Consider the following 14,352-nt stretch of genomic DNA (forward strand, 5'->3'; position numbering starts at 1 on the left):
TGTACTAATAACCCGATGGTCCTTAAGAGTAACTGAATAGATTCCAAGAGAAGGCAAACGTAGCAGGGAGCGGCAGAAAGTTGGGCGGGCGGATGAGATCAATAAGTTTGTGGAGATAAGATGGCCGCATCTGCCGCAGGGCAGGGTTAATTGGAGAGATATGGGGGCAGACCTTTGCCCTGCAATGGGTGTAGTCAAGCTGATGAAGCTGCTAAAGGCTGCCGATTAGTGACGAGTTTGCAGTTCCTAAAAATGCCTGCCAGATGATCCAGCCAAGGCTGAAAGATAAGCAACGCGACGGCCTCCTGCCACAGTCATGTGCCTGGCCATTGCAACTGTAACCAAGGTCGTGTCTACAGCTGGCACGAGAGCTTTCTTCCCACATCGAAATGTCCAGATAGCAGGCACAGCCCAGTTTTCCTCTTGTCCGCTTGCGAGTCGGCGGGAAACATCTGGGCAGACATGGAGATTGTCTGTTGCACTTCTTTTGCCGACAGACAATGTTTTGATCCAGTGAAACACATGCGAGGCTTCACCCACATGCCTGCAAGGTAGGCAGATCACACCACCAGCCTGCTCGCTCTATGTTCCAGCCCCAGTCTGCACTCTGGAGCCTCAGTCTGCGCAGCCAGGAGAAGTCGACAATGACCTCTCAAGCCATAGGTATGCGCATGACAACTTCTGCAAGACCAAGAACACCGTTCTCTGCAACGCACAAAAGTTATGTTCATTAAACAACGTTAGAACGTGAGCATTCCCTGTACCCATGGTACAAGTGAGGCTCTGGTGCGCGCATTGTGTACGTACTGTCCAGCAAACTATAAAAAAACGTCCGTCACATTAGAACGTACACGCTACCAGAGTTGAGTAGTACAAGATATTTTGTTTGAAGAGTCAATCAGGAAGCTTTAATAAGCAACCTGGCTGAGATCTTCCAATCTAAAGCCTGCCCAGCAGCATGGCCAAGCACACAGAAGACAGGAGTCTTGGAGGAAACCTTTATTATGCAGCATGCAGGCAAGAACAGAAGGACACTGGGGCGCGCCTGGTCAGGAATCAGCAGTGCCATGCTTTCCTCTGGCTGCCAAGCTCCTTGCTGCAACGCTTCGCGCAGAGCCTAACGTACAACAAACACGGGGAAGAATGGAATGGGAGGAGGGGTTCCAACAGGCGCACGAGGCAGCACATCAGCAGCGAGTCTCGTAGAGGCCACTGCGTCCAATGTAGCGCACCCATTTGATCACATCGTGGTCACTGTAGTTGAGCTTGGACTCGAACACCTTCAGGTAGCGCACCTTTAGTCCAGATGGCGCAAAAGGAACCTGCATGGACAAAGCCCCATAAGGCATCAACTCCCCTATTTTCAAGTGCCCTCGGAGCATGGCAATAAATAGGTAATAAGACAAATTAAACATCCAGACCGAAACAACACATTTGCATTCCAATGAATGGTAATTAAGAAAAATTAGGTCACTCAGTAAGGTCGCATGCAGCCTATTTAGAAAAATAAAAATTTTTATCTGCAGCAACAGAAAAGTGGAGGTGGTTATTCCTTTCAGTGTCAGGAACGAAACAAATCAGAAAGATTTCATGTTGTTGCACCAACCTTGCACATGCGCTTAAAACATGATCAAAACTGTCAAGAGTAGCTTACTGTTATTTTCAAAATTGCACAAGTTCTGAAAGAGAAACAGATGCAAGATTTTGCAACTGAATAACAAGTGGTGGTGAGCTTAGGCTACTTTCATGGCAGTCATGCTAGCAGTTTCTTGGTAATTAGAGCAAATGAAATGAACAGACTTAAGGTGGAGTACTCAAGTGATCAGCAACAGTTTCAAGTCAAGGGTCCTTTTTTCAAAAGGCATATTCACGTTCAGAATGCAGAAGTGGTTTTGAAGATAGTTCATAAGAATAAGCAGCATAAAACCTGAATTTTATGTAGCCAAGCAAGCACTAGTCTTTCAAACAAATCAGTGTGAGTGAGCATTTCAGCTGCAGTTAATGGTGATGGACATTTGTTTGATCAGGCATTGTCAAAATGATGCACCAGCGTGGTGTAAGACGCAAGCGAGGGAGAAAATAAGTATACCAGGCTGGCTTACAGAAAAACGTGCATTTCGAAAGATGTCAGTAATATCGCCATGTTGGAGCAACTTGAGAGCACTAACACGGCAGATGTGCATGTCTATTAACCACTTCTTAAAGGCGTGTGGCAACAACTGTACAGTAAAATCTCATCAATTTGGCCTTCAAGGGATCAGAAAAGAATTTGATTTAACGAACAGCCCTCAGAAAACTGCCAAAAAGCATTTGCATCAAAGTAATTTTAAGTAATGAACACCTCTACATTACAGATGAAAACCAAATGACAAAGACAATTTTTCTAGGTTTTGTCAAGTGCGTTGCTTTGCACATGCCGCAGAGAATGTTGAATTGCCTCAAAATCTTAAAGGGCTCCCTGCGACCCTTTTCGCAGTGAGACGCAGTAGCAGTGGCTCCCCTTCACAAACGGTCCTGTCATGTTTTGAGGATGCTTCATTACACGAAATGTGAACAGCATGCTTCAGTGGACCAGAAGAATGGGAGCAGCACATGGATTCAAATGAGGCAAATAAGCTAGCATTAGAACGGCATGACGTCCCAAAATAAAAACAAAAAGAAAAACAGCGACAAACCAAGCAACGTAAGAAACTGCGCAACTGGTCGATGTGCACGCCTGGTGGTAGCTGTGGGATGGCATTAAGTAAGGAACAGTGAAACCAAAACTATGCAGCTGAGCTTAATTTCGGCTATTGGGACTTCCGATCGTCGTTGCACCTGCCATTGCATGCATGGCCAAGGTGCAGCAGCACCACTGTCTTGTGTAGTTCACACCCGCCTGCACATTAAATGTTCATTATTTCCAGTTCTGCTTTTACACAAAAGGCATGTTCCGTCCCCTTAGAGTTTCAGTGCACAAGGTACTAGTATTAGACTTTCTTGCTTGGATGACAACTGAGTTTCTACTACCTGGTCCCAGTGTGGCTTGTGCCACCCTTCTGTGTCTCGCCCATGTCAGGCAAAAACATTTAAGATAAAAACAGAGCACCTGACTATGCAGTCCAGTTCTTTTGCATGCCATGGCCTGCCAGCCACATTTTGATCATCATCAGCCTGACTAAGTCCACTGCAGGACAAAGGCCTCTCCCACATCTCTCCAATTAACCCTGTCCTTTGCCAGCTGCGGCCACCTTATCCCTGCCCACTTCTTAATCTCATCCGCCCACCTAACTTTCTGCCGATCCTTGCTAGGCTTGCCTTTCTTGGTATCCAGCCCGTTACCCTCAATTACCGTCGGTTACCCTGCTTAATAGATCTAAAAGGATGATGCCTACCTGACAAGCTAGACTCCGCAGGCAGTGCTGCAGGGCACACTTTCCTGCTTTAATCATTACACTATGTAAGGATGATTTCTTTACAGTTGTCAAATTTCAAGTCAGTTGATTGCATTTGGTTTCACCCCAGTCTTGTCCGAGTATTGCAGGATGACTTTCTGCACTGCCTTCTGCCGGTGTATAGTAATTAAGCAATGGCTTTCATGTTGTTCACATCCACTTCATGCAGCACAGTCTTTAAACTTTTAAGAGCAAACACGCACGCTTTCTGCTAAGCAATAAAATGGTGTCGGCATAAAGAGCAAAAATCTTCAGACAGAACAGGATGACTGCTGCCGCTAGTGAGCTACTGTGGAAGTTTCGTTGTCAAGAACTGCTTACTACAGCCATCAGACCAACACTGCTCCCTCAACAACCAGACAAATTACCGTACATACTCGTGTAAGGGCCACGCTTTTTACCGCGCTTTTGACGGTGTGCAACTCTTACACAGGACCGGCATTTTTCTGTAAAAGTTTTCAGATTACAGCGGAGCCCCGATTACATGTCCCATAGTTGATGCTGCAACACACATTTCTACGACGAATTAGCACAGCCCCAGCGAATCCTTCAAATACATAATGCACTGAAATTATGGATGATAGGACGTAGTAAAAGAGATTGCTAAGTAATTTTGCTGGCAAACGTCAGGTGATTCTAAGTTAGGAAGATCCTCTGAAGATCAGGCCGACAGATCGACTGACAGTATTGGCTGACTGCTCAGAGCAGTGCCCTAGCACGTGACCTGTGACTGTCAGTGAGAGGTGGCCTTTGCCAGGCATGTTTGCCTGGCATGTGTAATGCAAAAGTACTCATACGATCATCAGAGCCAAGCTAAAAATCTTGCTTGCACATCATGCTTCTGAATCTTGCTTGTGCATCGCTCGCTGCCATAGCAAATGTGACACCAACCAACAAGAATTTGGCTTATGCCACACCCAAAATTTTACCTTGGCTGATTTGGACCAAAATCTATGTCCAACCATAACTGAGCGTGCCTAACACGATGGCGACCTCCTTATTTGGTCCGGGCCATTGCAAAAATTTGGTCCAGGCCACCCCTGAAATTTGACCTCGACTGATTTGGACCAAAATCTGTCCAACCATAATTTACCCCGCCCGATATGATGGCAACCTCCAAGTTTGACCTGGGTCATCTCCAAAAATTTGGTCCGCGCCACCCCTGGAAAAGTAGTTCACAGCTTTGAGATTTGCGCCATCTCGTTGCTATGGTGTCACCTGTGGCGTCACCATTTACGTCACCGCACTTTCGCAAATCACAAATCAGTTTAAGCGGAGTTAAACACCGGATAATTTTTTATCACCAACGAAAACGGTGATATACTTACGACATTTCACCAAGCCGGAATACAGTAGACTCTCGTTAATTCAAACTCGAAGGGACCCCAGGATTTTGTTTGAATTATCAGGAAGTTTGAATTATCGGGAGTTCTCGCATATATGACTCTGAGCAAGATTACAGCGCACATTACAATTAATTATCCACTTAAATCATATTTTAAACATTTCACTCTTTAATTACACAGTAAAAACAGCAGAGGTGAAGGATCCAGAACAAGTTTAATGGAAATTTATGGCCGACTAGACCGTTTGAAGAAATCATGAATTGTTGATTGTTTTTTTTTTACATGTGCATTAAGAACAAAGTTCTCTATTCCATTAAGAGCAGCCAGTTGTTCTTGGGAATTTTCTTCTACAGTCAGAAATTTGCGGACCTCGGCAAGGTAGTGGAAGGCCTGTGCTGCTGTCACAGAGGATTGCTCTTCTGATTCCTCTTCACTTTCGCTGCTGTACTGTGCTGGCAGCACCTCAGCCACCAAGTCGTCCAGGGTGTCTTCCCTGCACACGCAGAGGTTATCATCGGCAGCCGCAAATTCACTGAGGTCAGCAGCTATGTTGTGTGCTTGGAGTGCAGAAAGCACTAGCCTTGCTTCATCGCTCTCCGTTTGGGGGCAGTCTTCACCTTCATTTCGAGCGCAGTCAGGCAAGGTATCACTGGTGTGGCCTGGTATGCGGAAGGCATGCTGGAAGCAGTTCCGTATCGTTGCTGATGTTACTGCACTCCATGCGTCAGCTAGCATTCCCACAGACGACAGCAGTGTTACGCTGTACGACATGGAATTATCCATGCATATTAGCATCCTCTTAAGGAGTAGCTTTCTGTAGTTTATCTTCAGACATTTGATTACCCCCTGATCCAGAGGCTGGAGGACAGCTGTTGTGTTTGGAGGGAGGAATTCAAGACGAATTGCCTCCAGCCCCTCCACGTCACTGTGAGCGGGACAATTATCCACTATCATCAGCACTTTTCTTTTATCGCGCTTAAACCGCACGTCAAGCTTCCGCAGCCAATCCTCAAACAAAGATTGCGTCATCCATGCACGTGTATTTGCTGCATAAGAAACGGGAAGAGTTCGGACGCCTTTGAAGCATCTCGGACGCTTCGATTTGCCAACAACGAAAAGTTCGGGCTTGTGACTACCATCTATATTGGCACAAGCCATGACTGTGAGCCGCTCCTTGCTCAGCTTTCCGCCGGTGCAACGTTCCCCCTTGCGACACAATGTTTGCTGAGGAAGGCACTTGAAGAACAGTCCCATTTCGTCAGCATTATAAATGTCAGCCGGGGAGTATTCAAGCAGTAGGCTCTGAAGACGCGTCTGCTGCCAGTTGGTAGTAACCGCCTCATCGACCGCTGCCGCTTCTCCACTTACAGTTTTGAAAGTGAGGCCATGTCGCTCCTTGAATCGCGACACCCATCCATCACTGCACTTGAAGTCTTCAATTCCAAAGTGCAAAGACAGTTGTTTGGCCTTCTCTCGCAGGATTGGTCCACTTACTGGTAGACTGCAGCTCCGAGCGCGCTTCAGCCAAAGAAAAACTGCCTTCTCAAGCTCCGGATGCGCCGCCTCCCTAAGCCTTTTTCTGTCGGGAGCGAAATGGCCTGCGTTGTTTCGCAGCTTGTCTTTCGCTTTCACAATCGTTGTCAGCGTACTTTTTGTGATTCCATACTTAAATGCCACAGAAGTCTTCTTCGCTCCAGCCTCAACTTCTTCTATGACTGCCAATTTTTCTTTCACAGAAAGGGTTCGGTACTTCCCCCGCGGAGACATGATGCTACCAACGCGGGCGACCGACCAGGCAAAGAAAAGCGCGAGCGGTCACGTCATTCGGAATCGGCCGATGGTACTCGCGTCACTTTCGCACCTTTTTTTTCCCCTTTTCTCGTGCTCTTTGTTTTTACGTCAGGTTTTACGTCAGTTTTGAGCGTTTTGACAAACGCAGATGGACAGTCATCATTTCCACAAGTTTTGAGGGTTATGTGCTTTAATTTCGAACTTCCTGCTTTGAACTGGCTAGCAAGCATGCCAGCAAGCCACGGAAAGTTGAGCAACGATGTGCCCTTCGGGAGGCTTTTGTTTCGAACGTTTGTTTGTTAGGCTCTTGTTCGCTTTCTTTTATTTTTTTAGGCCACAGTGCGCTTATTTTAACATTTTCCGCTGTTGTGGTGATATAAGAAGTCAGATTTTTCACCAGTGGTGGCAACGATAGCCGATAATTTTCCGGTATGGACAAGCAAAAAGTACGAATTAACCGAATTGCGGTGTTTGAATTAAGCGGCCTTAAAATACATTGAAAACATGGCGAACCAACCAAAAATTTGATTTTTGTTTGAATTAACCGAAAGTACGAGTTATCAGAGTTTGAATTATCGCGAGTCTACTGTATATATATATATCCATACACTCACACACAGTGTATGTGTACACACCCACACACTGTTAAAGTTAAACCCCTGATAATTTTTTTCTGTGCGCTACACTGCCGAAGGCCTTGTGGAAATCAATTATACATTCATTTTAATGAGATTGTGTGATGATGAACTGGTAACAAGGTCAGGACCTTTTATGATTAACTAGGACTAAATTCAAAGCATTTTTGTTGTGGCCTCGATGCAAAGCACGTTAGGCATAGTGACACCAGGCGAACAGCACTTTGCCACAAGGAAATGCCGCTAACGTGGGTGCAGCCCATTCTATCTTTTGCACAGCATTTGTCTTTTCTGGCGCAGATGCTGAACGCACAAGACTAGTCTGCAGTGCTGAGGCATAGTGCGTTCACGGTTCAAGGTTCAGTCCGGCGCGCAGGATGACTCGTCTGTGGTCGTAATGAGTGCCACTGGCAGCTATCTCATTTGTTAGCTCCCAGTGCAACATACCACGCAGAAAAATTATACGCACAACAAACAATTCTTCTGGCAGACTTTTTTCCGAATTACCGGTTGCCAAGTTAGGGGTGCAGCCTTCACACGAGTATATACAGCCCATTTAGCGGTTCACCACAACTCCAAATATAAACAGGGCATTCACACTAGACCTACGTTTACTATACTGTTTCTTTCCTACTCAACTCACGAACCAAAACAGTCTAGCATCGAACTTAAACTGAGACTGCAGTTTCACTTTATGATATTCATTCTTTTCTCCAAGGCATAATGAAGGCATAACGGAAATCAGTTCTGCATTTATTTAGAGTGAAGTTATCGATAGAAACTGGTGCAAACTGAACGTTTTTATGATAAAAGGTGGCTAGTTGCAAAGCGCTTTTCCTGAGGCTTCATTGCGGAGTGCGTTAGGCATAGCGACAGTGCGCAACATCCACAGTCACCAAGCATGCCGGCAGGTGCCATATCGCTGCAGGAAGCATGCCTCCAGCTAGGGTACACTCTTGTCTTGCTTTTGCACCACAGGCAAGCATCATGATAATGTTATAGCTTTTTTTTTTTGCTTTCTGGTGAACCTACGCATTGACCTAGTACAGGCACTGCTGCGTAAATGGCAGTGTGACAGTAGTTCTATGCGGAGTCTCATCAGAACAGCAATTCGCCGGCATGTTCATACAGCGCGTCGCAAAAAGTCTTCGAAAACTCATTTCTGGCATGTCGTCTAAAACATTGATTCCGAGGTGCATGCGACCCATGTTTAACGTGCAGTGATGCAAGGCCACGCGCGCCTTGTCCACGGCGCATTGCCTCCTGGCAGCACGGTCCCAGTACGGACTCACATGGGACAAATGCAGGGGCATTTGTGGAAAAAAAGTTTTGATAGCAAATTCGGGTGCACGTATTACGTGAATACGTCCAGTGTCCGAGATTTCCACAGTACCATTAATATCGAGCCACGACGCTGATTTCGAAACTGCGAGAGACGTAAGCTTACAGATTTTTTAGAAATAAATGCCGTGAACTAACCTGTCAATGTTCTGGCCCGATTTCACGAAAATGAAGTTTCTGCTTCAGCCAAATTTTTTGTTCGTCCACAGAATTTCGTAGTACCGGAATTCAACTGGAATATGGTATGGTACGATATGCAATTTTAACATCAAGGAGCTGCTGCAGATGAATGATTTCTATAGCAGGGTTGTACTGTAGTTAACCAATTTAAGAACTGCGAGTTCTTGGCAGATGTCTGGCTACTCAAGGTCTAGTCCAGGACGGAGAAAAACTGTAGATATCTAGCAGGAAACTAACCAGCAGCGCGTTCAACCTGGCTGCTTGCAGCAGTGAACCGACTCACAAACTCTGCAAAGTAATAGAAGCGGAATAGGGCACTTCAAGCACCAAGTTGCAGCCAGCTGCTGTAAACCACCTAAAACATCAGCAAGGTTATGAAAAGGCGGCACAGGGAAGGTTGCTCAGATTACAGGTTATAATTGAAACTGCTACATTTTATGAGACAGCAGATGCCATAGTGAACTCATACTGTTCAGCATTGGCCCCCTAATGGACACTTCAAAAATGGTGCCAAAATGGTCATTTAGTACCTGTGTTGCCATCTGTCAGCCAAACAAGAAATGCTTTGGGTGAGGAATACCGTATTTACTCGAATGTAACGAGAGTTTTTTCCAGGATTTTTTCCCCTTAAAGTCTACTCTCGCTTTATAATCGAATACCGCACTCAGATTCGCCAAGAGCAGTGCTGCGGTGCAGCCATTTCATGGCAATCAGCTTGTTTCGCTTTCCGCAGTTTTGCAATCTTATGCTGGCAACATGGGTACCACGAAAGCCAAATCCTTACCCATCCAAAGTCAAAGCGTTGGTGCGTTGTTCTCTGTCATTCTTTTGTGTTCATTGCAGCCTCGCGCTGAATACATCGTCGTGTTCTTGTGGCGACGCTCGTTTTAAGAGAAAAGCGATCCTGTTAGCTGAAGAGGTTGGGAATTCTGTGGCAGTTCAAAGACTTGACCTCAACGAGTCAATCATCTGCGGATGGCGGCTGCAGCGGGAGGGGCTTTTTAAATGTGAGCCCGACCGCAAAGGATTTCGTGGGCCTTACCACAGCCATCACATCGAGCTGGAGAAAAAAGTGGCGGACTTTATTATCGAGCAGCCCAACCACCTCGTGGGGGTCAGTGTCGAGCTAATCCGATGGGAAGTTCAGAGCATCTCATGGGTGAGCTCAAATGTTCATGAAGAGGAATGGATTCTCTCTGTGGCGAACAATAGCGATACGACAGAAGTTACCGGGAGACTTCGATAGCAAAAAGAAGGACTCCGAAAGCGAGGAAGATGAATAAACATGTTGGCCATGATGTCTATTAAAGGTGCTTTGTTTTGCATCCTTAAGCCTTGCATTACAATCGTGGTTTTATTTTTTCCCACTGGGCAGCATGTACAGGCACCCCTCGCGTTACAGTCGTAGTCGCATTAGATTTGAGTAAATGCGGTACTCTCCTTAAACTGGAGAGTACTAGAAAACATGAAAAGCTGCACTCCTCAAAAGCCAGAAATGATAAGTCTGCTTACAACAAGCCAGGCTCGTCCAAGTCCGCTAGGCGGTTAATGTCAAGGATCAATGGAAAGAAAGAGCTAGACAAAACAGGTGCTGCATTATATTACCATATATGCCAGTAGAGTTTTTTTTTTTTTTTACAGAACTTAATGTTCAGAAATCGGGAGGGGGGGGGGGGGAATCAAAAGGTACTTTTGGCCACGACATAGGTTTGCACGCCCAGCACCAGTGCTTGTCCCTGCCAGATGCACATCACTTCATGTAGAAAATTTGTCAATTTGCGCACATTTTTTTTATTTATTTACTAATACTGCAGAGTATTAATTTCCATTAAGGACATTTTGAAGTATGTGCAGTTTACCTAGCTCACATGTACTAGCACTCAGTTCCTCATGTGAGCACTAGAGAGTGAGCAAACTACTGGTAACCTCAGCAGCGTGCATTGCACCAGAATCTAACCAAGGCCCACTGGCAGTTCTTATGCTAGTCAGATAGGCCACAAGCGAGTGTGGAAGGTAGGAAGCTGCGCTGTTTTATCACCTTCAATCTCCAATTGCCTCAAACTCCTAGCCCTGTGACTGCATGGGAAACCACACAAGAGTGCTCAGCAAACAAACACCCTCTTTTGGAAAAGTTGGCCAGGACAGGGGAGTTTTTTGACCAGTGAGGGCTGCAAATTGGTGGGGGGAGTGGTTTCAATCGGAATGCAGAACTTTCTACAAGTACAGTGTTCAACCCACAATCCCTTCCCTTACCTCCCAATAACTGTCCTGTGTGCAACCTGTGCTGGGAGCCCCCACATATGCACTGTGTGTCATAATAGGCAGAAGCCAATCGGCGACTGCACACGTCACATGGTCTTGTATTGTTTGAGTATCGTACATCCCTGGCACAGCCAAATAAAAGAGTCTTCTTTCCACACTTGCAGGGAACAGACTTGGTCTTGTCTCTCCACCAAGCACAAGAGGAACGTTGTGTTGGTTGGCGTGGATGGGACCGGCACTGCGACTACGTCATGATACGAGAAGTTTTGTGATAAAAACCCGTAAGCTACACTGCTTGGGAGAAGCCAACAGGAACAACAGGCAACCTGGACAACACAGAAAACGGAGCAGGCGATGCCCAGACCGCCGTCACAGCAACTCCAACCCACCTAAAGCATGGTGAGCCGGAGAAAGCCGACACCACTGACAGACCCGCCGAACATCCGTACCATGTTGGCAACCACCACCTCAGCAGCTGCAATGGCTTCTTTCACAATACAGCCACCAGAAGCTTTCGGCTTCACATCGCCCAACAAGTGGCCAAAAAAGTGGTTTGAACGTTTACATACCTCTTTTGGACTTAGTGCAAAGCCCACCTAGTCCACGCATGCTCAGAGCAGACCTATGCTCTTGTCTCTCCACCGAGCACAAAAGGCAGTGTTAGTTTGCGTGTTGAGAATGGCACCAAGTGTGCCGCAACTACGACACAACCCTGCTTCAAAAGCTGAAATGTGCTTGCAACCAGGAAGTGCCCAGCAAGCAAAAAGAAAGCAGGCCTGCTGCGGTCATCCTGTACATGTATAAGCTGGTGATCGTTACGATGTAAATGTCAAAAGATCAAAGATAGCAAGTTCGTGTGTTACAAACGTGTGACATGGATGTCTTCTACGAGACCTTCCTCATATGATGCAAGTGGCCAGTGCTCTTATGCAGGAGCTTGTCAGCTTAGGAGCTCATTCTAGAGTGGTCCTAGAGGTCACCTGCTGATTGTGTGCCATGTGAAAGGTAAAAAGTTGGAGATGAGGCCTGCCATAGGGAGACCCAGGTGAGTCAGTGACAAACACACTGGTTCCTTAGAAGCACACGTGCAGTGCATCCAATGGCTGGGTTCAGTTTCTCTTCTACTGTACTGAAAGCAGCTGGTTCAGTTTTCCTCTCAGTTCTGCATTAATCTCAACTCTCACCCTGATACCATAGCAGATGGGCAATTGGTACAATTTTAAGTTCATGCTGCTTTCATGTCCTTCCTTGACAATGCTGTGGCAGGATGGTGTGTCGCTCCACTACAGCATCTGGTGCCCCATTTCATCTTGCCTGCTCCTTAGTCCTCTCTGCACTGGTTTTAGGGGGGACATTTCTTTTGATGGTGCCAGGGCATCTTGGCCAAGGAGCGCCATGGAACAAGGTATTTTTCAATTACTCAAGGTGGGGTCAAAGACCCATTTCCCAAGCATTCCACCCCAGATAAGCCGAGCACCAGGCCAGGGGAAAGCTTGTACCCATTGTATCACCGGTGGGTACCCGGCGGCACTGGGGATCGAACCCCTCACCTCCCGCATGCGAGGCGGATGCTCAACCACTTGGCCACCGCTGTGGTTTTGCGGGGGGGGGGGGACAGTTGTCTTATTCCTACATACTCCTCATTTGTCATGCAATCCTAATGACACTATCAACTTGCTCAGTTTTGAGCAGGTTTCAAACCTGAAATTGCTTTTTCCATAGATTACAGTCAAACCCGCATATACCGAACTCATAAAAAAAAAACGGAATTAGTTTGATATATCGTGTAATTCGACATAGAACGTTTAAAGAAATTGACAATGTACAAAACGCACCTCATCCAGAAGTGTTCTTTAATTCCTAAAGACATGTACGGTGTGCATATTAGCGCAAGAAATAGTAGCCGATAGTCTTCTGCTTTTTCACTTTTAAACAATTGTTTAGCATGCACTTTTCAATGTTGTCGAGCGACTGGGAACAGCCGAATCCACAGCCTTCTATGGACGCGCAGTGGCGACGAACAACGCTCAGCGCATGAAGTGCTTCAGAAGACGTGGGCGGGTTGCAACTCGTTGGGTCCTCGCAGTTACCGTCGCCGGCGAGATCCCTAGCCAGATCGGCAACAATATCTATCTTCGTCGGCGAGCTCTCCGGTAGTCGCAACATTGTCGTCAACGGAGACAAAGTCTGTAGCTGCAGTCCCATCACAAACGGCACCTGGGAACTCTGACAGCTGTGTTAACAAATCGTCAAGTTCCTCGAGTGGTTCATCAATGTCGAGGGGTTCATCGCAACTTTCAGTTGAGCTGGCGCCAGCCTCGCCGGAAGCAGAGAGTCCACAGTGACGGAAACAATTTTAAATTGTTTCTTTTTTGACGTCGTTCCACGATGCATTCAACATTGTTATTGCACCCGGAGGTCAATTTTCAACTCCCGGCCAGTGCGGAGATTTAGCAATAATCGTTGCACAAGGCACTTTCTGTAGCCTGCCTTCAGTGCACGAATGACACCATGATCCAAAGGCTGCAGCACCGACGTTGTGTTCGGTGGCAGGAAGCGAAGCTCTATGTTGCTGACGCTGACCTTACAATGGTGAGCAGAACAATTATCAACGAGTAAGCACACCTTTCTGCCTTTGCTTACCAGGTCGTCGTCCCAGGACTTAAGCCACTTGCCAAAAACTTCGCTTGTCATTCTTTTCCGTTGGACACGTAGGTCACCGGAAAAGAGTGCATTCTTCAGGCACCGTGGCGATTTGCTCTTGCCCATCACAAGTGGTCGGAGCTTGCTCGATCCATTGACTTTGGTGGCGAGCAACACCGATATTCGGGCTTTGTTCACTTTCCCGGTGTGGGACTTATCACGACACGCCAGCATTTTGTTGGGCAGCACGCCAGCGTTTTGTTGGGCAGCATTTGTCAGAACAAAGCTGTCTCATCAGCATTAAATATATCGTGGAGATGATATCGTGCCGTGATGTCGCTCCAATTTCCGTCAATCCATTTCTGCGCGCTGCTGACGTCCACCGCGCGGCTTTCACCGGTGACAGCCCGGCCGACAATGCTGTGGCGCTCTTTGAAGCGCTGCAGCCAACCTGAACAGCCTTTGAAGTTGGGTCTGTTCAGCATGAAAGCGAGATCCTTCGCTTTCTGCTCAATTATGGGGCCAGAAACAGGGATGTTCCGTGACCTGACATCAAGGAACCACTTGTACACTGCTGCCTCCACGTCTTCATATGCAGCCGTGCGTATGCGGCGGGCGCTGGTAGCACCAGACCTCTTGTCCGCCTTAGCCCTAATGTCGGCCTTATTTTTCAAGACCGTACTCAGCGTGCTTCTTATATGCTGTATGCTGCAGCGACAT

At 46.8% G+C, this 14,352-nt stretch overlaps 1 protein-coding gene across 2 annotated transcripts in view; it reads right to left on the reverse strand.

Annotated features, from left to right (window-relative positions):
* Positions 1–984: 984 nt before the first annotated feature.
* Positions 985–14,352, reverse strand: part of AP-2mu (adaptor protein complex 2, mu subunit) — a 46,412-nt gene continuing 33,044 nt past the window's right edge. For both annotated transcript variants that reach the window (XM_077655682.1, XM_077655681.1), the window contains exon 7: positions 985–1,322. In XM_077655682.1, the coding sequence (XP_077511808.1) occupies positions 1,188–1,322 (135 nt within the window). In that variant the 3' untranslated portion in view covers positions 985–1,187. The remainder of the gene's footprint in view (positions 1,323–14,352) is intronic.

This window comes from Amblyomma americanum, chromosome 2, assembly GCF_052857255.1.
Source record: "Amblyomma americanum isolate KBUSLIRL-KWMA chromosome 2, ASM5285725v1, whole genome shotgun sequence".
Classification (NCBI taxonomy): Eukaryota; Metazoa; Arthropoda; class Arachnida; order Ixodida; family Ixodidae; genus Amblyomma; species Amblyomma americanum.